This window comes from Larus michahellis, chromosome 3, assembly GCF_964199755.1.
Source record: "Larus michahellis chromosome 3, bLarMic1.1, whole genome shotgun sequence".
Taxonomy (NCBI): Eukaryota; Metazoa; Chordata; class Aves; order Charadriiformes; family Laridae; genus Larus; species Larus michahellis.
The window spans coordinates 53,434,231-53,461,254 of NC_133898.1; the positions used below are offsets into that span (position 1 = coordinate 53,434,231).

Consider the following 27,024-nt stretch of genomic DNA (forward strand, 5'->3'; position numbering starts at 1 on the left):
AAGCGTATAAAGCTCTAATGTATAAAACTAATAAATACAGAGTGCACTATAATTCTCTCTGTTATTCATGAATGTAACAAAAGCTTTGGCTCAGGTAGCTTCATTATGTTATCCTTGTTCGCAAAAGTAAACAGATCCATCAGCTAATACAATGGCTTATTATGAAAGGGCTGAAGGATGAGCATAGTGTTTCAGCTAGGCAGAAGATGAGACAGAACGTCTCTTTGAAGCAGTCTTGATGCTTTGGAGGTTTGCTGGAGCTAATGGAGAGAGATGATGTGGAAAATTGCCTCCTAGAGGTTGAATCAGTGTGGTCCCTGGGGTTTTCTCCCCACCTCCCCCTCTTTTTTTGACAGAGAGAAAGGGAAAGTAAATCTTTATGATCACCGCTATTCTTACATTTTAGAAAGAAGATCATTGTGTTGGGAATCACCCTATACATCAGTAAGGAACTACTCTCTCTACCACCAGGCTACTCTAAAAGTGAAAAGATTTAACTGGGAATAAGTATTGGAACTGAAGGGGTAGGGTTGCATGTTGCACAGTTTCTCTAAACAGAGATGAGAAGTAAAAGAGTGGATGATGTAGGTAGGAATGGCCTGTGAGTGCTCTAAGCATTGCAAACTTTTTTTTTTTTTTTTCTCTTCCCCTCTCTCCCCATCCCCACCACTAAATGATTGCAGTTAGGAAACACAAAACTGAATTTGACCACCTCTAACTCAAAATAGCAAACTGCAGTAGATAAGAAACCTCTTGAGATAACAATCTTAAGAGTTACTCTGAGCCTGCCAATGATACGGTCCTTCAGAACAAGGACCTAACCTTACAATTTCCTTAATACTGACTTATTGTAGTGTAAACCGGTGGGGGAGTCATATTTTTACTGATGGAGAAAGATTAATTTATCTTTATGTAGCATATTGTTATAGAATCAACAGGATTGATTTCGACCTACTTGATTTTAGAGAACTTTTCAAGTACAGCACTCCTTGTTTTCAACACACAGACATTTTCAAAAGCTAATTAAAGTCTATTACTTTTCATTATGGTCAAGAGAGATTTTGATTTGCTCACCTTTGCAGTTGCCCCTGTAGGCTATTTCCAGCTGAGGGTCTTTGCATTTTGCTCGCTGAAATTCACACCGGGACAGAAAAGTTCTTCCATCAGATGCACAGAGTGATTTCTGAGGGGAACCTGCACAATCCAGGCTGCATTCTCTGTCTTTGTCTTGGTCCACTCTCAAAAACTAGAAAAAATAAATTAATGCTGTAGGAATGCTATTCCCATGTGAAAACTGCTCTGTGATCCCCTACCCCAGGGAAGACATATAAATATTACCCAAAACTGAAAAGAAAGCTTTGCCTTTTTGCCCTATTGCAATAATAGCTGATTCATTATATCTGGAGTTATTCAGTTGCTGTTTTGAAATGGTGATCATTGCGACATTTCTGTAACATGCACTAAATCCACCACCGCGATTAGAAGATCTCTCCATCTCCTTCCACCATTATGAAGCTGAACACAGTGGGTTGGACTCTTTAGAGCAAACCAGTGATGGCAGAAACATTCTTCACAACAAAAATGAGACAGCAATGGAAACCTGTCTATTTTGTTAGCTATGCATTAACTAGCCTACAACAACAAACTGAAAAGTCCGTTCTAAATTCCAAACAGGATTTTTCACATCAATACCCATCTAAAATTATACGCAAAATATCTTCAGTAGCCTCAGGGCAAGAGGCCTGAAGAGAAAACGAGCAAGGAAGGAGAACCTTACGAAGCACCTTATGAAACACAACAGATCATTTATTCTTGCAATGCCCATATTCAAAATCTAAAGACTCCTTAGCAAAACAGAAACAGCAGATATACTTTATAGAAACCTTTGTATTTGTGCATATGCTTGCCTATAAAAATATATGCTGAGACTTTAGAGGGAAACGTTATAGCTTGCAATTTTTCCACTGACACCACTCTTAAAACATGCATGATGGAGTCTCAACTGCCATTCCAAAGTGTCCCACCATGGGCGAGCAGAAAAGACAAAACCTGAACCAGGCTGCGTGCAAAACAACCTGGAGTCAAATAATTTTATTTAAATTGTTACCAACCAACAAAAACTTCCTGTTTTCACATTTTGAGCATGTTCTGAGCCCTGGCATGGGTTGCCCATAACTGCAAACCCTCAGGGGTGTCCCTGCCCCAGCACGGGTTGCCCACGGGCCACAGTCCCCGGGGGCTGTCCCTGTGAGAGCAGGGGTCACCTGTGGGCTACAGCGGTTTTTTTTCTGAGCTGGCACTGGGTTCATGTCCTCCTCTCCACAGGAGAGCCATGCAAGGCCCCTGCTGCTCAAACCCCGTCATTTCTGCCCATTGCACCACACATTCTCCCTTTATCAGAAATTCAATCTCATCTCCTCCAGAAGAAAGTGGGCGGGTACAAGCTGACAGAAGTAATTTAGGTTGTTTCCATTACAACTTTCAAGAGATGCTCCCCTTTCCAGTTTTGCCACGAAGCCGCACTGCACCTGGTCTAACGGTTCATCCTTCCACTCCCAAGACTGCAGGCACAGCTGATGAGTTTGGCATCGTCCTTGGCATTGTGAAAAGCAGGAGCTGCTCACCCTGAAACACGCTGGCAAAAAACTAATTGGTTCTGATGTTGCAGCATGCCAGCCAAAACCAAAGGTAGTACTTTATCTTCTGACCTCCTGAAAAGCAGGGACTAGGGAGGAGGTGAACTCAGTCCTCAGATTAATTTCTCTATTGTTTTGCTGTTTGTGAATAAGCACAAAATTAAGCAAGGCATATAGCTACCAGGAGATAATCACTCTCCTAAGCATTACGAGCCACCCAAGAAAAGGTCTTCATCCAGCTGAAGCACTGGTTTCACTGGTGCTACTTCATCTTCATAAACCTCAGGTACAGAAAATTTTGAACTTCAGATTAGAAACTGAGAAGGAAAAAAAGACGACAAAGAGTAGTATTTGAGCAGGAAAGAGTAGTACAAGCTAAAAAATTCAGAAGACATTTGCTATGTATAGTCTCCCTGCATTTTATTACACAAAAAAATGTAGAGAGTCGGTCATAAATCTCCATAATCTTCATACTTAAACTGTGGTCTATTTGCATTTCCCGTCACTTAATGTGAGGAAATACAGACGCCTTTCTGGAGAGCATGCCTGAAAATGGAGAGACAATCTCAAAGATATCACTTTAAAATAATAGTCATGTGGTTGAATTTTGACCAGAATTGTTATGCTTTAGTGGTACAGTAACACAAAAAGGAAAATTTCTTTTTCCCAATGTTTTGAGTAACTTTTCATTTTTAACAATAATTAGCTTCAGAAGCAAATTACTCACCAATTACACACAAACCCGAAACCTTTATTCCTGGAATTTAGCTATAGAGGTCCAGAAGTGGGGAAGAGGTTTTTTCCTTCCTCCCTTCCCTTCAGTGCTATTTTACAGTTCCTTTTTGCTGACAGAAATTAATAATTAGCTGAGTGGGAAGGGAGAAAACTGAAATCATCTCCCCTTACATGCAAAATAAGCAATAGTGAAGACAGGCTTCCATGACTCTGACCAATCTCCAAATTACGTTGGTTTCCAGGGCCTGACCAGGTGCCCTGATGAGCTGCAGCATGGGGTGGGGGAGACAGGGGGGCAGTGAGGTCCTCCAAACCTCACTTTCTTGCCTGGGAGGCATCTGCAGGACTTGGGGTTTAGGCCTAGACAGGACTGTGAAAAGGACTTTTCAAGGAAAAATGGACCACATGGGGCCTCTGGCAGAAAAACTGGACCCAGTCCCCCTATGGAGTTGGTGATGGCAAGTCAAGTGATCTCCCTCTTCCTATTTTGTGAAGTAAGGATCCGAGTACAACCTTCCTGTGTGTATAAGACTACCCCTCTGTAACGGCTAGGCACTTTGCCACCCTTAATTTATCCTCAGCAACATCCCCGTTGAGCAGAGAATTATTTTTCAAAAGCACAGGAAGGCTTTGTGACCCACAGAAGATCATGTGGTAGATCAGGGAACAGAATGCAGGCATCAGGAAAAAAAAAATAAAAATCACACACAGCAGCAGTCTAGCCTCTGTCCCAGTTTTCTCCCAGACTTTCCTCATCTTTTCTGTTTTGCGTTGTTGCAGGAGTTAAGATGGGTATGCCTGATCGCACTGGACAAACCACAGTAACACAGTGGACAGAGAATCCCCTTAATCGTCTGAGGAACAAACTCCACTCCCTTGAGAGCGTGATAGTTCACAGATAAAGCTATATTTTAAAGGGCATTTATCCAAAGAGTTTTATTTAAGTATTTTATTATTTCAAAGCCTTAGAGGAGATTAGGGTAAATTATGGGTTCAAGGATATTCAAGCAACCTGGAAAAGCAGAGGATGAAGACATACCCGGGAGACAAAACCACTTGAATAGCTTGTTGGTTAGCCAAACCTCACTGGAGAATTTGGGTTGTACATTTAAACAATTTCCACCAAGCTAGTGTAACAGAGGGATTTAAGAGCAGGAAGGACAAAAAGGCAAGTAACTGCGAGAAAAAATAGCATACAAGGGAGACCAGAGACTAGCAAATGTACTTATTAAAAAAAAAGATAGAAAGTATTTGACTGACATTTGGAAAATACTCCATCCTCATCTTTAGTACAGCAGCACAAGATGATACAAGTCCAAATCAGCATTGCCTGCTCACATGTAGCAAAAGGAATAGATAAATACATCAAAACTAACAGAAATGCTGAAATAAGTAGGGGCTATGGGACTTCTCGTGGGATTGACTATTTGTTGAAACAGAAACAAGCAGAGTCAGTGACACAGAAACTGGAATCACATCGATGCACACCTTAGAGCTGTACTTTACTGTGAAAATATTCCTTTTGATTAAAATAGGGCAGTTTAGAGACAGAGAGAGAGAAAGATGGTTCTAGATGGACCAGAAGGTGACTCACCCTGAGTACTGGCTCATCTATTTCTGTCTTTAAATTCATTTAACAAACAAATCTGTTATTGTAAAAACATGTGATTCACTGAAAGGCAAGCTGAAAGCAGCATTTTTGTTGAATGCTGGTAGCAACTGAGATGAAGCCAACAATAGTTGACCAACCTGAGGTGGAACTATTTTGAACTACCAGCAAAAACTGGACAATTATGGTTAAACCCTATTAAAATGAAAACCACTTTTAACAGAGAGGTGTTCCTGCCCCTAATAAACACAGAAACCAGCCTAGTCAAGTTTCAGAAAATTGTTTTCAACTACAAATTTGAGTTTATGCTACCGATTAACAGGCATGACGCCTCAACTGGAGTTGCTTTAACTTATCTTCTGCTTTATATTTTAATATCATAAAAAAATTTTTACAGCCTCCAATTTATTTCAGCCTTTACAAAGTATTATACTTTACAACACCCAATTTCCAAGGGGCCTACTATTCTATACTAGGCGCTGCTGTAAATTCTCACGTAGTATTTCTGAGAAGAAAGAATAACGGGACTGTATAAAAAAAATTCTTGATTATTAAGTTTAACTCAGTTAATAAAACCAAAGTCACTATAAACTGCGCCTGCCTTGGGAAATACATGCATTGATAAAATATTATTTACTGACATGTGTTTCAGGCATCACGGAATTCCAGTATTCTCCTTCACAATTTCACACACCAAAGGCTCTTAATAGTGGCCCCCTGTAGCGCAAGCGGTCCCAGTGATCTTTCATCCCTCTGTTACTGGAAGGATGTTACTGTAACACTAGAATTGTCAGAGTATGAGTTAGCAGTTACCTGAAACCTTACTTATAATGGGGAAAATTTTTTCAACTCTGTTTTCTGCTGTGCTTTGTCTTTCAGCTTTGTTCTTGTCACTGGTCCCAAAATGTCCGAAATCTGTGCTGTGGACAGTCAGGATGCTTATTTCCTCAACCACAAGCAACATCTTGCAGTCCATGAGAAAGTTTTTCCAGTGCCTCAAGAGTAGGCATTCAATGGTTTCTTCACTGTGCTATTAAACCCTTTATCAAGATAACACATCCATAAACTTGTTCACTGCTATGGCATAACACATATCTTCTCTTTATCTAACACTATGCACTTTTATGCAGGGATCCAGAAAAGATCTTCAGATGAAACATCCATATTTGTGCATTTCCAGTGCACAAATCTGTGACCCCATCGTCTATAGTGCAGAGCAACTCTCCTTCCACCTAAGCAGATCACAGAGTACACCAGGAGAAAAAGGGTACATCTACAACCTGCCAGTGCAAGGAAGCAGAAGAGTCGAGACCAATGTTACAGCCTGGTCACGGGGAGCGCAGGCATCCCTCTCCATTGGAGGAAAAGCTGACGACAGACGCACTTAGTCTGAGGTGTAAAGATTCATTACTGAATCTGTCTCACAGCCTTTTAAACAGTAATGGGAAATGCTCTGCTCTACATTTCACAATATAGTGTACAGCTGTGGATTGTCTTTGGTCAGAGGCCACTGTCTGATTAATATGAGCAAGGCAGGGGACTGTTCCCCAACTTCTTTTTTTCTTTTTTTTTTTTTATTTAGGCCAGCTTAAATATCAGAAAGTTTACTTATAGTCCTGTAGAGACATCCCTAACACAAACAGGCTGCACAAAAAGCATAACTCATAACTACATTAAACCTATTTTTACTTTGCCCTAATGTAAGTTTTCCTACTACATCTGAAACTGCTTCTGTCTGTGGAGAGAAACTCCATTTGCTTCTGTGAGATCAGGCTGCAGTCTGTGCACCAGGAAAAAGAAAGACCTTCAAGTTCACAGTTCATCATAGATTTTCAACCTTTCTTCTTCTTATAGACCCCTCCAGTCTCCACTGGACCCTCCACTGACAGTAGGTATTTAAACACAGTGACAACAGGTTTTTATTCTGTAACTTTTTGTGGACCCCTTATAACTGATATACAAATTTTTCCTCTGACCAAGTGAAAACTACTGCTTCAAAATCTAAAATGAAGTTCAGGCCTGTTCACAAAACAGGAGAGCACTTCCTCTTGGGGGGCTGAGCACCAAAAAGGCCTGAAAAACAAGCAGAAGAGAAAAGATGGATGCTAGACCTCACTGTTTTGCTTGGAAAAGCCTAGCGCAGACTATAGCTTTGAAAGGCAATTTCTTTATCCTGCATCTGGTTACTGTAAGTTGTTGAATAGAACGGTCTGACTTCCCTGCTGCTGGCATGGGAGGTCTGTGAGCAAACTATAGAGCAGCACACTCTAAAGTGGCTCAGTGCTTAGGGTTTTGTGCTGTTGAAAAATGTGCTGATTTACTGTGATTTATGCAGCCATGCTGTTTCTGTCTGATAGCTGCCTGAAGGGCAGATGTGGAAATCTCCAAGCTAGGAATATTTTGCTCCCTCTGGGCTCATCTACAATGGGAAAATGAGTTAGACAATAGTAATACATATGTATGTGTATATGCACACACCATTGTATATATATCCACACATGCAGGCTATAATATGTAAAGTCATATTCCCATGTATATTTCAGACAAAGGCAATGATTTTTAAATATCAACATGCTACAGTCTGCCTTACAGAGCACTCTAACCAGCTAGTCTGTCTCAATCTGCTGTGTTAAAACACCACTCATTTTTTCAATATTTATTTCATCACTCTTCTGCTAAGGAATGAAGCAGAAGGTACATTTACAGAACAAACCCTACTCTCATCCCAATGCCACAGAAAAGCATTCAACCCTAGCACTGGAATGTACGGAAAACATAAGTTGTACTTATTCTTGAGTTACTTAGGACAGTAGCAGAAGATACCTTCAAAATGGTAAATCTGTATAGCTGCTGTACTTAACCTGTCTTTAACAGATTATTTCACCTTGTACTGTCCCACTGAAGCAAAACAGTCCTTCATGACTGTTCCAGGAGAAGCTCAGAGCTGACTACTTCAAACCATGACCACCTCCTTTGTTGAGACATACAGGGACACCACCACTGAGGTTACGCTTGCATGGAAGAATTTAGACAGAAAGCCATCACACACAGGACTAATCAGATGCTATTCTGACAAGCTAGAATGTGCCTATTCCTGTTACTATATATTGGCAAGGCCATTTGCACTTAAAACAAAGAACCTCATCAAAACATTTTTGTTTTTCTTCTCAACAATAAAGGATCTTGGAGTAAATCAGGATCTTTCCATTACATTCCACTACCAGACAAGTGAGTAGACTACAGACTTCAATGAAGTTATCTCAAACACCTAAAAATTAACATGAAAGTTCATTTATCCCTGTTCACAAAAAAAGATTAGTATTCCAGCCACAATACTGCAGCACGCTCCAGGGCAGCAAGCTGTGATCGTGGTTTCATAATGTGGAGCAAGTTGCATAGACTAGAGAAACTAGAAACCTTTAGGATAAGATTCACCTGACTTAGGATAAGGCAGATCACACCCTAGAAATATCCCTCCCACTTTGTGAACTGGAGAGTCTGATCAACTAACTCTTCTGTAAATGGCTGGAGTCCTATGAGATTAACCTAGCCCATAGCATCAAAGAAAAACAAAGGGGAAGAAACATTCAAAGTCCCAGGTTCTAGATGACTAAAACAGAGGTGGGCTCTAGGCTTCAAAAATAACTTTACTGAAGGTCTCCAGTAGGTGTCTGTGCATCTGCAGGGGGACGCAGGAGGGAGAATTGCCTCTAATGCCTGCTAAGACATTGTTTTATTGAGAAGGACCCTGTTAAACTTCTGAACACAGACACCCACACACACACACCCTTTGCCTCATTATATTTTATTAACCTCTCCATGTATAACTTACAACATCAGACCTCTTTCCATGTAAACTTTAGCAAGGATGGTTAAAAGAAACAGCTAGAGTATGGATTTTCACTGAACAGGAAGGTGAGGTTTGGGTTTGTTGTTGGGTTTTGTTGTCGGGTTTTGTTGTCGTGGCGTTTGGATTTTTTTAATCACTCTTGGGTCAGTACCCAAAGTAAGTTCCAAATTACCTATCGATTAGGACAGTGTTGTGCTTTACTCCCTCAATGCAGTGGAACTCTTGGAGACTCACCGCCAAAACTACAGTATGATCTTGCTACAACCAGCATAGAAAATTAACTATTAAATAATGTTGTGCTTTGACTGATATGTTTTGCTTTGGCATGTTATTTTTTAGACGTTTATTGCTTTAACAGGTATTTTTTTTAAGTGAGCTCTACTTTGCTGAATTGATGGAGGGATGGCAGGACTGAATGTCAGCACATCCATCAGTTCTTTTTACTGCTGCTTCACAAATGACTAAAAAGGCAAAACACCTCAGTTGTGCAACCATGTAACCTAGGAAGGACTGAGCTGAAATTGAAGCAAACCGAGTGACACATTTTTTCCTGCTTTGTAGAAAGGATGGACATCAATTTATTACACATGCAATCCCAAGTTTTGTCATTGCCATTATCACAAAAAAAGTTACTCCCAACAGCTGCCTGACTTAAAGAGGTTTCAGGTGATTTGGTGTCTCGACAGTATTTCAGTATTTCTAATCTACTACGGATAAACTACTTTGGGGCCTGAGGAGGCAGGGAACCACAACCAATTTAGGGTTGGGAGGCAGGGAGGTAATGGACTCTGTAAGGGGTTCAAAAGTGCCAGTTGAAGAGATTTTTCTTCTATTTATTATAGTTTTGATTAAAAAAGAACTGAATTGCTTTGGTCTCTGGAGGCATAGGGGGAGCCACAGCAAAAGAGCATTCTGTGCTATTCAAGTGTTCCAAGTATAGAATTCCAGGAAATCTGATGAAACACTACAAGAACAAGGGGTCCAAATCTCTTCTTTTTTCTCTCCATTCGGCTTTGTCTTGAACAGGAACTTTAAGGTAGTGCAATCATACCTCTTGAAGGGCTATTCTCTGGAATAGCTTAATTCTAGGATCTAGTTCCATCCCCACTAAGGGAAATAAACGAACTTCAATAGGGGCAGGTTTGTGCTCCTATTGAGTAGCACTCAGCCCTGGTGAACTACCCTTTCAGAAGGACCTTTCACTGATTCATTTGAATCCTCCTACAATATAGTCTTTGGAAGCACAAAGCAATCCCTCCAAATGAGTCACACCAGAAGCTGCAAAGTCTAAGTATCAGAAACAATCTATGAATGATTTGTTGGCATCGACCCCATATAGCTAAAAATGAACCAATGGCCTTAATTTTCAAGACACGATAAACACTATCAGTGACACTAAAACACCCATTATCTGACCACATTAATTCACTTCCAAGATTAGGAGTCCTTCATATTTCATGAAACCACTCATTTTTGCAAACAGAGTCTAATGTGTATTCACTATAGATGAAAACAGCCCACACATTAAATACTGTAGATATTTAGAAGTAATTAAGGTGCACCACAGCAAGGACCAATAGAACTTTTTTTTTCCCCCTTTCAAAAAATAGTTTACCTGGCTTTTCAGGGATCAAAAAAATCTCCCCATGGTTTTTATTATAGTTATTTTGAAGTTCATTTTAACATAAACAGCTGGTTTCTTTCATTTTGCAGCATCAAAAAAGTTAAATGGTATCCAAACTTAGGGTACCAGCTTGCTGTATGTGTTGCCTGAAAATTGAACTGTAGATTGGTATGGAAAGCACGACAGCTTCAGAACAGTGCCAAAAGCAACACTATTGAAAATGTGGTAAAGAAAACAAAGACAACTCTATCCAGAAGGTGGTGTACTTTATATGTATGTACAACTGCTAATTAGAGAGATCTCAGTCTTTGCATTTTTTCAGTAAATATATAGTTTTTCTTTGTGTCCAGTGGCATTACTTCTTTGGGTTTCAGAGTATTACCAGCAAATTATTACAGTTCAACAGAGTCAAAAAACATCTACTGATAAACAGACCTTGGGTTACTGGAGACAAAACAATCTACCATAAGTTTATACTGAAACCCAAACTGAAAGGTTTTCTAACGTGAAGGTATTCTGTTTTGCAAGTACTGTAATCCACTAGTTTCTAGATGTGTCACGTGTCCAGTGTTCTGCATTTTTCCCAAGTCACTGGTAACTTTATGCCCTTCATTCTTGTGGTATTGTTATTCATAATCTTTTCTTTGGCGGGTTGCTGTCATTTATAGTGTTTCTTCTCCACTGCCAGAAGTCACACAGGGAGAAAGTAAACAGAGAAACAGTGGGATGCATTGTCTATGTATTGAATTATCCTCTAGTTTACTTAAGCTTTTCATGAGTACCGACCCAACTTTCAGAATACAAGCGGGCTAGCGCAACCGTCCTGTTAGCCAGTTTCCTCACGCATGGCTAATCTGACTGGTTGGTGTCTTTAATAACCACAGCTATGATTTAGGAAAATAGACACATTTTACTTTTTAATCTTGTTCAAAGGCTGCTCACATGAAAAATATTTTGGCTTCTAAAATGTTGAAAAGCTATTTTAAAATACAAATAAAATCTATGCCAGATCAACATTTCTATATTTGAGGGTTTTATTTTAGGATTAAAGAATACCAACACACACCCTTAAAGTGTCTGAAGTAGCTTAAAACAATAAAACTAACAACAACGGCCTATAACTCAAAATAAGAACCATCAGGTTGAACCTCTGCCACAAAGCTTACCTGTACTCTCTTCCCACATGCCCAAGCAGCCACCAGCTCTCCGTGCCAGCCCATCAGTAATTACAATGGGGGACATCAAAAAAACAACTTCATAAGAAGCTCTTACCTCAGTGAAAAGAAAACAATTTATTAAAGGAATACAGGGACCCTCTCAGAAAGTACAGTGAAACAGTACCGGACGTGACGTTAGACTTGTAGGGAACAATCTCCTTTTGTAGGGGGACAGAAAAGCTCAGCTAAACAGGACTTTTCTATATCTGAGTTTCTATGCAACTCTATTTAATGCCTATCACGATCAGCAGGCAACTGGCCACTGTCCATATGGCTGGTTGCCTTCTCTTCCTGGGGAAATAAAGAACACGGAGGGCATCTCAAATGACGAAGACACAGTATGAGACAATATCACAACTGAGCATTTCTTTTTATAATTTAAATCAAGTAAGCAACTGATTCACGCAGGGCAGAAACTCGATAAGACATCAAAGGTCTAATCTCCAACCCATAAAGCTAACTTGCTGACAAGAACTGCAGAGCTCTAACTCTCTTACATTTATCACTGCCATCAGCTTCTTCAGAACAAAGTATTTCAGAAGGAAGGCAGGCAGCTGAGTCTGGGAGGCAGATTTTGTTCTTGTTAAACTGTTGATCTTAAAACAAGATGTTGCTAGGTTTAAATACTATCATCTTTAAACGCAGAAATCGTGCTAGAAGCAAACAGTTAAATAGTACACATTTGGAATATACAACAGTTTAACAAGCCAGTCTAATGAGAAAAAACACTTTCCATAGGGACACAAGAACCTGGCTGTGGTTTTCTCAAACCACTGGCAGTTCTACTTCCTCCCAACTTTGGGGTTTTATGGAACTCTTGTATGTTTGTTTGTGTGTTGGGCAAAAACATTTTTCCTTTAATTTAAACCATTGTTTTCCAAGGAAAAATGTCATTAGGAAGCCATTTATTTCTAATTATTATGAGGACTTTTGCAAAAGAAAAACCCTTGAATATGAAAAACAAAACTTTGTGTGTATCTAGAAGTGGGTGGGAGTGGGTCAACAAACCATGATCCAAACCAGGCAATTTACCAGAAAAAAAAAAATTTCCAAGATCTGTGTCACATTTTAAGTGGCTTCTGCTTTCTTTGTAGAAGAACACATTTTCCTTGCTGTTCTTTGCCTTCTACACACCAGTTGGCCACTAGCTTTTTTATCTGTCCTAAAAGATTACCCAGCAATACCAGAAAATGTTAAAGAATTGTCATACTAACAGTAAAATCCATTAGCCCCTCTCTATTGTGGACCCTTACGTGTGAGATTTCTCAATAGCAAAAGGAATTGTTAGGGATGAGAAAACTGACGGAGGAAAATTTGCAGTGTTTCCATTTCACTTCAGTGAGCAAATACACCACCACTGTAGGTGCTGCAACAAAAAAATCCCCAAAGAAGCTGTAATGACAGACACATACTGTATTGTGGATGAACAATCAACAATAGAAGAGACTACTGCACTCCTAGAGTAAAAGAAAAAAAAACAAAACAATGCTTTCTCTAAACACAGTGGAGTTGAGAATATACAGGAGATTGTATCAGTCAATTGGGATCCTTTGATAAAAATCACCTCTATCACAGATTTTTTTGGAGATTTTTTTGAAATAAGGTGCATTCAGAACCAATTCTTATATGCTTAAGGAAGCTTAGACAATCTGTATTAGTGACAAGAAAACTCTTCCAAGTAATTAGAAAATACAACAGATTAAAAAAACTCAGAGCTCTAAAGAGCAGGCATTTCATTTTAATCAGACTTTCTCACATACCCTGAAGTAGAAGAATTGACACCAGCAAGTTCCAGCTCTTACCAAGAATTTATACAAACATCATATTTCTACAACCCAAGAGCAAAGATTTCTGAAGTCCAAAGTCTCTGATGCAATATTTTATATTTGTGGTTTCTAGTCATACTACAAAAATCAGAGAATCTTATCCTCTCAGATTTTTTTTTTGGAAGCATATAATTACACTATGTTACAGATATTGTGTATATGCAGTGGAACTAACCAACAAAATAAGGACAGGGGTGGTACCTATGAACTATTTTCTTGTTTCACTGTGGAAAATAGCACCCTGAATACAGTTTTGTACAGATTATAGCATTTGGAAGGATATTTAACAGAGCCCATCCCCTCTACCCACCAATTCCACATCCTCTTCCTCCCCTGTGTACAAGCTGTTGTCTTGCTTCATATTTTGTCTTTTGGTGCTTTTGAGCTCAAGCAGAGCAACCATAGCCACAGCTTTGCTTCTCTGTTGTGTGTAGCAGCCTGGAAAGCTAGCAGCGAGACGGCTAATTTCAACCAAATTTCATTGGCATGGGAGAAAGAGAAGAAGTGGTGAAGCCATTTTAAAAAAAGCTTAATCTTTGCACCCTGCCCTCTGCCTCACAGAGAGAGGATGATTGGATGCCACAGCAGATGCTCAGGCATTCTCACCTCCCCTTGTGCTGTTGCCTGAGGAAAAGAAGCATTAGGTGACTGGAGTAAGGGTAATTGCTCCTTCACCACCCTTCCCTGGAGGGACTCGTTGGCCAAGCACCTAAGCAGAATTACAAACCATCCACCACAGGCTACTGATGCTCTCTGTGGACAGTGCTTGACCACATTAAAAAGCAATCTAGATAAATATGACAAATGTCAGTCTGAACGTACTCAGCCATGAATACGGCTTGGACTAGACGAACAAGGGGATTTTTCAGGCTCCTTGGCAAGTGTAACTCACGGTTTAACTGTTCAGAAAACAAAAGAGCGAAGGTTTTACATGAATGCAGTGTGCCCATATTTACTACTGCAGAGGCCTTCTTCTAGTTAAGATGCAGGCCTGGGGATCTAAAAAATTTGTCCCCCATCAGATCTAGCACAGATTGCCTTTGATACTGGGACTATGTTACTCTTCTGTCATTGCACAGTCTGCCACTTAACCTTTTGGATGTCATACGCTAGGCTGTTATCCCTAGCCACCTCTTACAGCACCTGAGGGCCAGGCCTTCCCAGTTTATAAGAGTTCTCCAAGGTCCATCACTACTATAGTTTACACCACAGCTCCAGCCACAACTTATTCACAGCAGCATCATTAGCTGACTGACACATTTGCCGTAGGTTTGCCGTCACTGGTTTGGACTCCCAGGTAGGGAAGCATGTTCAGCTGTCAACATGTCTGACAGGAAGAGGTGCCAAAGTACCACAGATTGCTGATACAAATGACTCCGATTACTTTGTGGCATTTTTGAGACAATCCACAGAAAATAGCCACACCTTAAAATAATTCTTTTGGATTCACAGGTTTTAGAAAGTTAAAAATCTAAGTCTAGAGCTGGAGTTGATACCTAAATATATGTTCTCACAATTTGTCTCTAAAGAAGAGAAATTCCACTAGCATCAGTTTACAGCCAGTGAATTTAGTCACAGAGATGTGGTGACTTGTCCAAAGTCACAGAGGAAGTCTGTGGCAATGCTGGGAATTAAACCCAAGACTCCAGAAACTCATTCCTGTTTTTTAACCACATGTGTCATCCTTCCAAATGTTCTTTCCTACAAAAAGATGTAGCCATGGCTGAAAAAGGCCCGGCTCATTAACAAAGTGAGGACACAGCAAGAGAAACTGCATGAATCCTTCAAAACTGCCATGTGGATTTTCTTGTTAAAAACATTTGAGGATGTTTTGTAAACTAAATTATGGCCTTCTTTGTTTCCATTAAAAAAAATCGTTGCTGAATGTCATTTTTAATGGAATCTAGGATAATGCTCCAAGGGAAAAGCATGGGCTGAGCTGTTTTGGCTCTGCACACTATTAATTCTCTCAAGTTTTGAAAAACAGTGTGGTACTGATTGGTTTTTTAGCTCTTTCAGGGCAAGTCCTGAATTCAAGGTCTCACACAGTACTCCTCCACTTCTGAGCCCAGAATAATAGAGGAGAACAATAACACATTTAGTTTGTAAGAGGTATGTACCTGCAATGCTCCTTCCTTAAAAGAACCAGATCTACCTAAAAAAGTCAAGGCACTATTTGGAGTCAGGACTCCACTCTTTCTACCTTCAATGAACTGACTACATCACAGACATGCCATTTATATCTTTTGATGCTTTTCTTTAGTCCTCACCCAAGAAGTCAGACTATTGTTACTTGTCTTTGTAAATCATTTCATAAACCATGAATGAAAAATGCAATATAAGAGCAAAACATTAAGTAAGTGCCAAAGCCACAAGATCAGGCTCTGAATGAGGCCACAGACTTGACTTTCACTTTAGTTCTCTTGGGCTTATTTATTGCTAAGCATGGATTACTTGGATTTTCTATGACAGCTTAGCACAGAGTTTAATTTAGTTATGGGGTTTTTAGCTTTAGGAACACCTGTGTTTTCAGATACTTCTTTGATGTAGCTGTCAGACACATAGGAACAATGACAGCATTGTTAACATATCCATCAAAACACAAAATAGATATGATACATTAATGTTTCCATAGCAAACTGATACTGTTAAGGCAGAGGTATATTTTTCAAGTTTTTTCCTCAACATTGTTCCTTACTACTAATTTGTCTAAAGGCTATACCTTAGTGCTTCTCAAAAGCAATATTTCAACCAAATTACAAGTTTACCTGAGAAAAACAGGAAATACTCCAACCGAGAAGGATATGTTCCTGCTCCTTAGCATGGCTTCCATATCCAAATACCTCAATCTTTTCTTCTCACAGTTGGAAAAGCAGAGAGGAAAAGCACAACAAGAAGCTGATATCATGATTTATGTGCTGCATACCATGGTTTTAATATCACAATATCTGTCAGATTATCAAAATAAATGACAGTGGAAAGTCTTGAACACAGTATGCAAGACGTATGTCTGTTAGCTGCTCTAAGAGGAATGAAGCTGTAAATTGGCTAAACTCTTTGCCCTCCTTGCACTAAAAGTTTTATTAAGGGAACTGGACTCTGCTTGAAGTTGAGAGTGTTTCGTTTCTGTAAAATATTGTTGAACCACAAGAGGATCCAAGCTAACTAAATATGGAGCAAGAGATGTTTTTGTATACCAGCCCAAAATATTCTGTTACTGATTCATTGGTAACTTATGACTGGTTTGGATATAATCTTAACCAACCATCATTGGTTTTGGGAGGTGAAGTGACATGAGTCAACTGAAATTAATATGATAAAGAGCAGCTTGCTCTTGCTGCTTAAATAAGCTGCTGCAGTCAAAGCTTTGCTTCTTACGATAGTGTTCCAGTCCCAACCTTCGAGAAAAGGCAAATACAAAGAGGCACAGCAAGCTCCATTTATAATACAATTGCTTTCTCCCTAGCTCAAAAGCGCAACAGCCTCGTACAGATGAAAAAGAAACATAATGTCATGTTTTCGTGTGCACAGAACACCCAAAGAAACAATAGACAAATGCAGTATTTTTTCATATGGCAGCTGTATTGCATACACTTCATAAGGTGTTGCTGCCCATTACTAAATATTCTTCTTTCTTTTTCCCATTTCTAAGCCTAAAAAGCTTGTCAATTAAGAGGTATTCCAAGGTCCTTCAGCAAGACTGACATAACCCTGCCCAAGAATTCAATTAAGAACTTGTTCACAGAAAATATTAAAATTTAAACTCAGGAAGTAGGAGAGAGCTATTTAAAATAAAGAAAAATGCCACGAATAAATTTAACCAGTGAATTTTAAGACTACATCTAACAATCCCCACAGCAATAGTACACACAAACACAAGGTTTTAAGCTGAATCTTGAACTCCAGATAAAGGAGCAGGTGACCTGGTGCCACCAATAGAACGGAGATGGATTCCAGGAGTTATATAAAATTCCAGTAGAGAGAGTGAATCTGGGGTAAACGTGATTCTCAGCAATGAAGAGCCTTCTAACTTAAACCTTCAAGCCTAACTTAGATTGCTTTAGTTGTCAGTGTGAGAGAATACACACCTTTATCCAACCAGTATAAAAGTACCTAGCTGTAAAGTTTTAGGGTTGTATGAGTTTCCTCAGTCACCCTGCAGGCTGCCTTTTGAGTTTTCCCCAGTTCTGCTCTCCTTTTGTTTATGTGTTATATGTAACCTGAACACTTTTTAAATAAAGTTGTATTCTGGCACAGCATAAACAGGTTATCAGTTTGAATATGATCCACCTCCAATGAATCATCTACGATGTATCATGGATATCATAAAAAACTAGACCCAAACCAGACTTGCCTCTTCTAGGGTCTATCTGTTTAAGCTGCTCTTAAGAGATTGAAAGAACTGACAACTGTTACAAAATTTGCCTATGTTCTCAAAAGGATTCAACTAGTCATGTATTATATGTACACAAAAAGAAGATCCCCGCTGTTCCTTAAAGGATTCACACTGTCTGTAAGCTTTGAAATACTGCTGTTCTCAAGGGGAGGCAGTCTATGATTGCTCATCCTCGCCTGCCTCAAAGTTACAAACTTGAATGGCAACTTAAAAGGAGGTGTCAGGATTTCTATGTTCCTTAGCCAAGGCCTAATATTTTGCTGAAGAAGAGCTTTTAGATCTAATCATCTTCTTGCACTCTATTTTATTACTGGCCCAGAGCTATTTGAAGTACCAGTTTCTTCTGTCTTATAGAGTATGCAACAAAACATTTCACGGACTTCACCGTTTTCTCTCTTGCTCCCTTAGTGGATTATATTTTCCTGCTAAGTATTACTGAACTGGTAACTGCACGGATCTTACCCTTGATTCACCCTGGTTTATATTTTTCTTGGCTAGAAGACATAAGAATGAACAACCTCCAATGAGAAATCCGACTATCTTTCTCCAGGGGAATTGCAGCTGTGCAGAGACCACATATCATCTTTGGAAAATAAAAAAAATCTGTAAGGCAGTTTCTCCTTGCTGGCATAATATGGTGCATGTCAGACCACTTTCACTACTACAAGTAAATCAGGCCCCCTCCTTTGACAAAAGAGAAAAATAGCAATTGCACCCAAATAAAGACACAAGTAAAGGAACGGTAACTTATTTTCATCCAGCGTGAATCTGAAAACACACAAAGATTAGATTCAGCAAGCCTGGAAATCTACACAGGAAGACTCAACAAAAGGATTTTGCAGCAGTGCTTCCAGGAGTTCCTGCTTCTGGCCAGGACAAGAAATACCCCAAGAACAGCCACAGTTTAATCCAGAACTGGCTATGCATGCAAGAGTCATGAAGAGGGAGGGAGGGGGAATGACAGACAAGAACACAGGACTTTTGCAAGCTCTGTGCAACCTGAAGAAAAGCTTGGGTTTCTTTACAGCTCAAGTTGAGTTGAAACCTTCATGTAATTCAATAGGGAAAGCTGGAGTGGAAATCAACACTTAATCCAGCTCTAACATTCTCTTTCCCTCAAATGCTTGTATAATGTTGGCTCCTAATTGCTGATGAGTGATAGCTTTAAAGGTGAGAGGCAAGCGGCACAATGACAAACTTGGTGCCCTGACAGGGTGCAGCGGGACATGGCCACAGGAAGTGTGAAGAGAAGGCACCAGTGGTAGCCAAGCCTGCAATAAACCAATAAGGTGAAGGGAAGACAGCAAGGAGCATACAGCGATGGCACTGAGGTCCACCTTAAAAGAAAGGTCTCAAATGACTGTTGTAGACAGCTGCCATTCAAACTCCTTTATATTTTGTGTCTGTTAGCAAATCTGCATGATGTTCATGCTCATGCGAAGACTTGCAGATAGATTTTTCCTGAAGATGATGCAAAGAATAAATTTCATTTCTATATTATTAGCATACAGAAAGCACAGACCTTTCCTCAAACATCATCTACTGGCAGCAGTTGCATTGACTTTAGCAAAGTTACTCCTGATTTACATCTGTGTAAAAATAAGTCCAATGTGTTCAAGGAAATACTCTGCACAGCTGGGACAGTTTAGACACATGAAATAGATGTTTGTAACACCATGTGATTAAAGAAAAACCCAAACCACAGAGTTCAGATCTCAATCCAAATGCTCCTCAAGCTTGGTGTGTTTTAGATCCAAGATTTTGATTCAGACCCTTGTCTATATAAATTGTAGCAATTCAAAATTTGCTGTGATTTTAACTAATATATCATACTGAATAGATCAGCACCTACTTCAGATTTTACAGGCTTTGTAGTAACTGGTAAATTAAGTTGTGGAACATGAACAGTAATGAGTACTGGTCTAGAACAAAAGAGAAACATGGAAAATAAACACATTAACAGGCAAACGCCAACTTGATATTCCACTGAAATTATAATTTCCACTGTCCATGACTCAGATGTGAAAGTTAATTTGCTACATTAGGAAATACATGACAATTAGAAGAACTCATTCCAGAGTTAAGCAGTAGGGACACCTATACAGAACCCAACGATTTCCAGCATGAAAAAATTGTTGTGGCTACAAAATCAGCTTCTGTTTAAAGTTAGAACTCCATTTTCTGTTAAAATTACCTGCCAACCTTAGGTGTTTCCTTGCTAAAATATTTGTGGGAGAGATTGAACTCTGTTAATGTCATTAACAACAGCAATCTCATTTCCTACCATAGGACAAGTCATTGATCACTTACACATTAGAAAGCAGAACTCATCTATTCTGAAGTTATTTGAAATGAAAAAAAAAAACTTTAAAACAGCAAAATACCTTTCTCATTTAAGAGGTCTGCCTTAACTTCCAGCAAAGGCAAAGATCCAGTAACTTGAAGCTGAAGTCAGAAAAATTTAAAACACGAATAAGATTCAGCTTTTAAAAAGAAAGGTAGCTTATCAGATGGATTTACATACTCAATAGTATGAATGAGAACAGAAGTGACCCATCTATGAATACGTACATACTTAGTACTTCCTTCCCTAATAGCCTAATATTTTTCCAAATTTGAAAGTGTGCATTTTAAAAATGTATATACTGAAACTGGTTATATAAGAAGTAATTAACCCAGTAATAAAATGAACTCATCTTCCCACTCTTGAGAATTAGAGTCCAAACCAAAATATGCCAACTATGCAGTTAGTTGTGGGAAAGAGGTTTATTTCCTAGAGTCTAGTCCGGGAATCCCAAGTTTGGGAAAGCATTTTCCAACTAAGTTAAAGGTCTACTGACTCCAGCCACAGATGTCTTTTCTCAGAGGTGGTATACGCTGCCAACCAAGTTGACAATTCAGAAATATCAGGAATATGCTGAATAAGCCTTCATTTCCCCTTTCGCCCTGAGCTATGACAATCCAGTCATTTGAAGAGTTTTCATGGTACATACTAGTCCAAGAGCTTCAGATCCTCTTCTTCAGCAAGCAGTACTGAAGAACAAAGACACAAAATTCAAGCTCCGTGCTGGATGTTAGTACTTACAGTTACTAGATGCCAACCTTTTTCTCAATGCAACATTTTCACAACTCATCAGTATTCCATCTTTTCCTAATGTAAGATTATCCTGCCCACTTGCTCCCACCCAGACACTTACACCATTTCCATAGACTTCCCTGGGGCAGCAAAAGGAACAAGTGTCTGGGGGTAAGACAGCAACCTCCAAAGCAGATGTCAGATCCCTAACCTCATGTCAGCCAGAAAAACAGCATCACATACAAGGACATGAACTAATTTTTTTAGCCCCAGCTAGACGATCTTATGTGACAAAACTATGTATTTTAATCAAAACCAAGTAGTGCTATGCCTCTTACTGTCATCTGAGCACTAAACATGAAGAGGGTGAACAGAAATATGATTTCTTGAGTCTCCACATCAACAGTGACACCATCCATTAGAAGAAAACCACTAAAGCTGTACTTGTTTTCAAACATCCATAAATCAACTCCAGTGCCTCAGCGTGATCCACACTGCAACACCTGTCACATCCAGATGTTTTTGTTTGCATTTGTAGCAGTTAACTCAATGCTTTCACAAGTTGTGAAAACTGTTTAGGTGTTTTTGTTTAAATAGGGGATTTTGATACATCTGTCTGTTTATGCATATATCTGCATACTTATCTACCCCTTCAGGATTAGCTTACATACAAAACCAGAAGTTTATTGGTGGTGTTTGGTTTTTTTGTTTTGTTTTTTTTTTTTTTTTTTTTTTTTTTTTTTTTTTATGAAAACCACATGCCCTGCTCCAGTCACCTTTTTGAGTACCTCACCAAAAAACTCTGAGCCTGGAAAGATTTGGGGATTGAACTATTTCAATTAAAGGGTATCTGAGTCAAGGTCACATTACCAAGGAGGGGCATGGGAAATTTGCTTTACTACTGTGATTTCTTAAATACAAGACAGACATACAAGTCAGATTTATAGAAAAAATAGATTATTTCAGTAACTTAGGTATGCTGTTCAGTTCCAGTAAAGAACATATTGTTTACTACGGGAGCAGGGAGGGAAGGTATTGTTTTACCCAGCAAGTGCATTCAGTAAACTGAATTAATTAACAGTATCTTTCTTCAAACGGGTATTTAGAAAGTAGGAAGCAACTTTTTCCCATTAGGCAGGAAAATTCACCCATATTTCATTCATAGCTGCAAGTAACACTTAGACCTTGATTAAAACCTTCAAGTCAATACTGAAATAGGTGGGAAAATATCAACTGTTTCCAAGAAGACCAGACGACCCTCTGTCAGCCCCGCTGTATCTTAAGAGAATACACACAGATAAAATACAGGCTTCTGGAAGTAGTTGATTTTTCTGACCTCTGGCTGCTTGGAATTTTCTTTCTACATTTAAGGGTGATAAGCACTCATGAAAATCCAAGCATGCCTGCAATGATTCTTCGCTCAGGAACAGACAAGAGACTCTTAGCTGCTTTTGTGTGAATAAAGCTACAGCAATGAATTCACACACTAACAGTAACTGGCTGAACAAAAATTTCTATGGTCTTTTATTGTGTCTCAGAGGATCAGGGAACTGGAGTTCCAGCGATGTCGGTGACTGATAGGCACAAAACACAATTTTGCCAGAACTGTCAGTCTACCATCTGCAAAAACACAACTGTGAAGTGCAATAGTCCATCTGTGTTACCCTGCATAGAGAAGAGTTTTGTACACCACAGCTAAGTGTTAACTACCTGCTGTATAGCGTTAGCAAGATTTGCAGCTCACATTTTAAACGCATTTGACTCCCTCGAGTGTAAATCATTAGTAAGGTTGATCAGTATGTTCATGGGACACATTAACTGGGATTAAAGAGAGACAAATAAACATCCCTTTTTCAGCACTGGTAACTGAAGGACATCTCTTTCCAAGATCCAGAGTTGAAAGTTTCCAAGTGAGATCAATGTCCAAGTTTTTTTGGCCCAACAAATGGCTACTTGTTATATTTAATAGGGAAAAGTGTTAGCAACACACACTATACCTGCAGAAAACCAGACCTGAACACAATGAACTATGCATCATTTCACTTTGATATTTAAACCTTCTTTGAACTGTAGATTCAGCACAGAAAAGCATCCTCATCTACTTTTGGTTGATGTTCTAATAACTTATAATAAAATCCTCCTTGCCTTTATTTTGCAATTTGTTATTTCTAAAAGCCAGGCATCACCTACCCAGGGAAGCTGTAAATTACTTAAACCATATTATAACTTTTCAGTTGCTGTGTTTTAGTCCAGGTAATAGAATTTGTGCTGAAAACACTCAGCTTCAGGAATTTTCCTAGCAGCCTAAGAAACAATTTACTACTTTATCCTGTGCTTTATCCTTTTCAGATTGTATTAGTAAAAAAGTTCCATGGTCAGAATCTTAGCGTTTTTCTGAACTAGTGAACTCAATCCAGTTTACAGGAGCCAGTGAAGTGCTGCTAACAATAGTGCCTTTCTTCTCAATAGGTAAGATCATGCTTTCAGGAGCCAGTTGGATGTGGATCTCCTCTGTTATTAACAGACAAGAAAACTGAAGAGGCTGATGAACTTTTGCAAGGACTCATTTTAATACAACTTTCAGTAGGGTTTATTCTCTCAATCCTAATCCTAAAGTGAACACAGGAAAAGTGCATGCTTCATCCACAGACACCTTAGAATATTGTACATTTTCTCCTGTGGTCAAAGTCCCTATTCAATAAAGGATCTTAGAGGGTGTTTTAATTATTTTAGTTTCATCCTTGTAGCTGAATAGTTTGACTACTAGCTGAGTAACATGGGCACATGAAGAATCACCGAGGAAGGCTGCCTATCGTCATTAAACACAGCAGCATCTCAAAGAAGACAAAATAAACAGCAGATGTCACTAGGCCATCACTGTGATCCCATCTGCAAACACTATAGGTCAAACTCTTCCAAGTTGCAGCTGTGTAGCCACTTCCATTTGAATAAAGATTCACTACTATAACATGAGGAAAATTATTCCGTTATCTAACGCACATATACAGCAGTTTTTATCACAACAGTAAAATGAAAGGCAGAGGGCTTGAGAGGTGTAGGGGGGCTGGCATTCAGCAGAATTCCTCAGAGTTCCCTTTTGGGAGATGTGCTGAAAATTCACTGATACAGGATGTCCCAGTGCTCAAGAAGGACTGTATAACTTAAACACAGAGCAGTAGCTTAAGCGAAGAATATTGGCACTGTGTCCATAGCAATTTTGTGTGAACTCACAGAAACATACACAGGGGCTTGAGCTGTAACTCTTCCTTTTTCCATTGTTTCTATTATGTGGTTTAGGAAACATCTTTTCAACATTCTTCACACGCTCCCCTTCCCACCATCCCCAGAAAGGGGGGCGACATACAGTCCTCCAACCATGAAGTTGTGGAATGAATCCCACACAGTGCTAGTGCGGGAAAATTCCATCTTCTGAGAGCTTGGCTCTGAGCACCAAGCTTACATTATGGCATGCAAGCTGGCATCAAGTCCATCCTAAAGTTCAGCTCCATGGTCTTTTTCACCTGACCATAGCAGAAGATTTTCCTGGTGGTTGCTCAAATTAAGCGACACAATTACCTGCTTAACAAATCCTCTCCTCCATCCCATTGTTCCCCCAAGGGAGGACTACATGGGCAGTAGAGCTTTATCCTCAGATAATCTAAACCAAAAAAGGCAAGGTTGAAGAATTTCAATTTCCTCTGGGCAATGAGGTGGAGAAATTCTCAGTTGTTCCTGCCAGATAGACACAGGCTTCTGCTGCCTCTAGGCCAAAAGAGCTTGACAGAGGCACTTAGTTTGGAAGTCCCTGAAAGGATGGGATCTTTCTCACCTCTTCTTTCCAACTAATTCACATCCACATCCAACAAGCAGGATTTCAACAGCTGCCTCCACCAGCTTACACTAGACCAAGCAACACAGATGACCAGCATCCTTGACACTGCTGTTGCCACACAGGGGTACGCAGACCACCTCACAACAGCACTTCAAGGAGTTTCACAGGAGTTCACAACCTCCCACTTGAGGAAAGTCCCACCTCACACACTGACACAGAGATCTTTACCCTGAAGACATTAGAGGTGAACAGGACAAGGCATGGAGGTGGCTGCAACAGTTCTACAGAGGAAGCTGCCCTTTCTGAAACCTCACTCCATGGGAGGCCTTCCCTTTAGGTAACACCAACCAAGAAGGGCTCAGGCTGTAAACACATGCTCAAATAGCTACTCAATGCTTATAGAGTAATGGTAGCAAAGAAGGGACTGAGGCCACCAAAAACTGATAGTCTTCTCAGGGATACCGCTGCACAGTAGAGGGTCTGAAAGACACTGAATAGCATTATGAGAGGAAAGAGTTTAATTTCCAGACAGGATATCAATCTACATTTTCAAGGCTACTGCATGGATAGAAACATTATGCTTTTTTGACCCTCCCAATTCCCACCCTGAGCTGATGAGTTAAACTGTTTCCTGAATTACAGTTTGCTAGTGCTGTACAACAGATCATAGACAGCACCTACAGAAGACATACAAGGTACAAGAGGAACACGAGACTACTGCTATTCAGAGCTGCAGTACTCAGGTTGCTTCCACCTCTGGAGGGCAGAGGGAAGGCACAGACTCCTTTCCTGTTAGGCAAAAATTATTTTAAAGTCACTTTGAGTAGAGCCACCACCTTAAAAACAGCTTCCATTAAGTATGGTCTCTCCACTAGATTTTGTTCCTAGCCTGAACACTTAGTCCAAACTAGAACATACCAAATATTGCCTTGATTATTTAGATAAGCACTATGCACTGGTGTTGGCACCAAAAGAAGCTGCTCCCTCAGCCAATATAAGCTGCCAATGACAAAGAAACAACCCATTGAAAGCCTACCTGAGAAATCCCAGTCTGTTCTGTCATCAGCAGCACTGTGCAAAATAGCAACTGAGAGCCAATGCCCCCCCACAGCATACAGTGAAGCACGCACTGATAAACTAGCCCCTTCCCTACACCCCAACTCTACTAACAGCTCATCTAAACCCCTCCCAGGCTAATATATTAGACTGCCTGGCACCACCACTATAAAAAGGCCAGGGAGAGGGCTACCTAGTCGCACAGCTGCAGCCCATCTCCATGAAATGGAACTGGTGCAAATGGGAAACAGGTGTTATTCCTCTCTTCCCCCATTAATTCCATATCATCACTCCATTTGATATGCTACCCAAAAGCGTGTGTTGATAAAAAGGTATAGCTCTAACTACATTATGTTAAAAAATAAGGCTATTGCAATGGGGTGACAAATTCCACACTACTTAAAAAGAATCTCAGTGAAGAACTGGATGGATCACTCAAAGTTAATACATTTATTGTGAAGGCAGATGTGACTTACTGATGCAGTTTTCTCCCCACATATACTCTTACCAAGTATCTCCTGTATAAAACCTTTAGCCATTTCAGAGGCTAATGTCTATGCATGGCTAATGCCATGATAATACTGTTTGTTGAGCTATGTGGTCTCCTACAACTCAGGAGTGGTTGCACACTACTCAGCCTTGTGGTGCAGAAACAGTCATGAAGCATAATGCCTATCCCCAAGAAAGACATCAAAGGAGGTCAAACAAACCTTCTGCACCAAAAAAAATTCAGTTAGCAATGAAAATTTCCAAGACAACTGAAAAATTTCTTTCTATCATCTTATTTATTCAAGTTGATCAAAGAGATTATGAATGGAAATTCTTATACAAATCCTGAAAATTAGTTTGATTTAGTGTCCACCCGTATGGCCAGATATGACAGTAACACAAGTTACTTTGCAAATGCTTTTAGTGTAATTGTTTCTCCTAAGCCCCGAAAAAAGTCCTGATGTGGTGAAGTTAGAATGTAAAAGTAAAAATATCATCTCTGTCAGACCAAGACATGAGAAATGGATACTTGTTTCTTTTTTTTATTTCTCTAGTGAGGAGGAAGTGTCCTTCAGAGTTTTCTTGTTGTCTCAGAAAAGCTGATGCTGGCAAGCACCTTTTGTTTCATAACTGCGAATACAAGGCATGAAATTTGATCTTTTCGTCAACATGAGATCA

At 39.7% G+C, this 27,024-nt stretch overlaps 1 protein-coding gene across 7 annotated transcripts in view; it reads right to left on the reverse strand.

Annotated features, from left to right (window-relative positions):
• Positions 1-27,024, reverse strand: part of SMOC2 (SPARC related modular calcium binding 2) — a 148,533-nt gene that overhangs the window by 101,502 nt on the left and 20,007 nt on the right. For 4 of the 7 annotated variants that reach the window (XM_074580204.1, XM_074580201.1, XM_074580206.1 and 1 more), the window contains exons 1-2: positions 25,838-25,960; positions 1,075-1,246 (exon numbers count right to left, since the gene is read on the reverse strand). In XM_074580204.1, the coding sequence (XP_074436305.1) occupies positions 1,075-1,246; positions 25,838-25,915 (250 nt within the window). In that variant the 5' untranslated portion in view covers positions 25,916-25,960. Of the gene's footprint in view, positions 1-1,074; positions 1,247-25,837; positions 25,961-27,024 lie in introns of those variants that run through there. The other 3 variants (XM_074580205.1, XM_074580202.1, XM_074580207.1) reach the window with 1 other exon arrangement.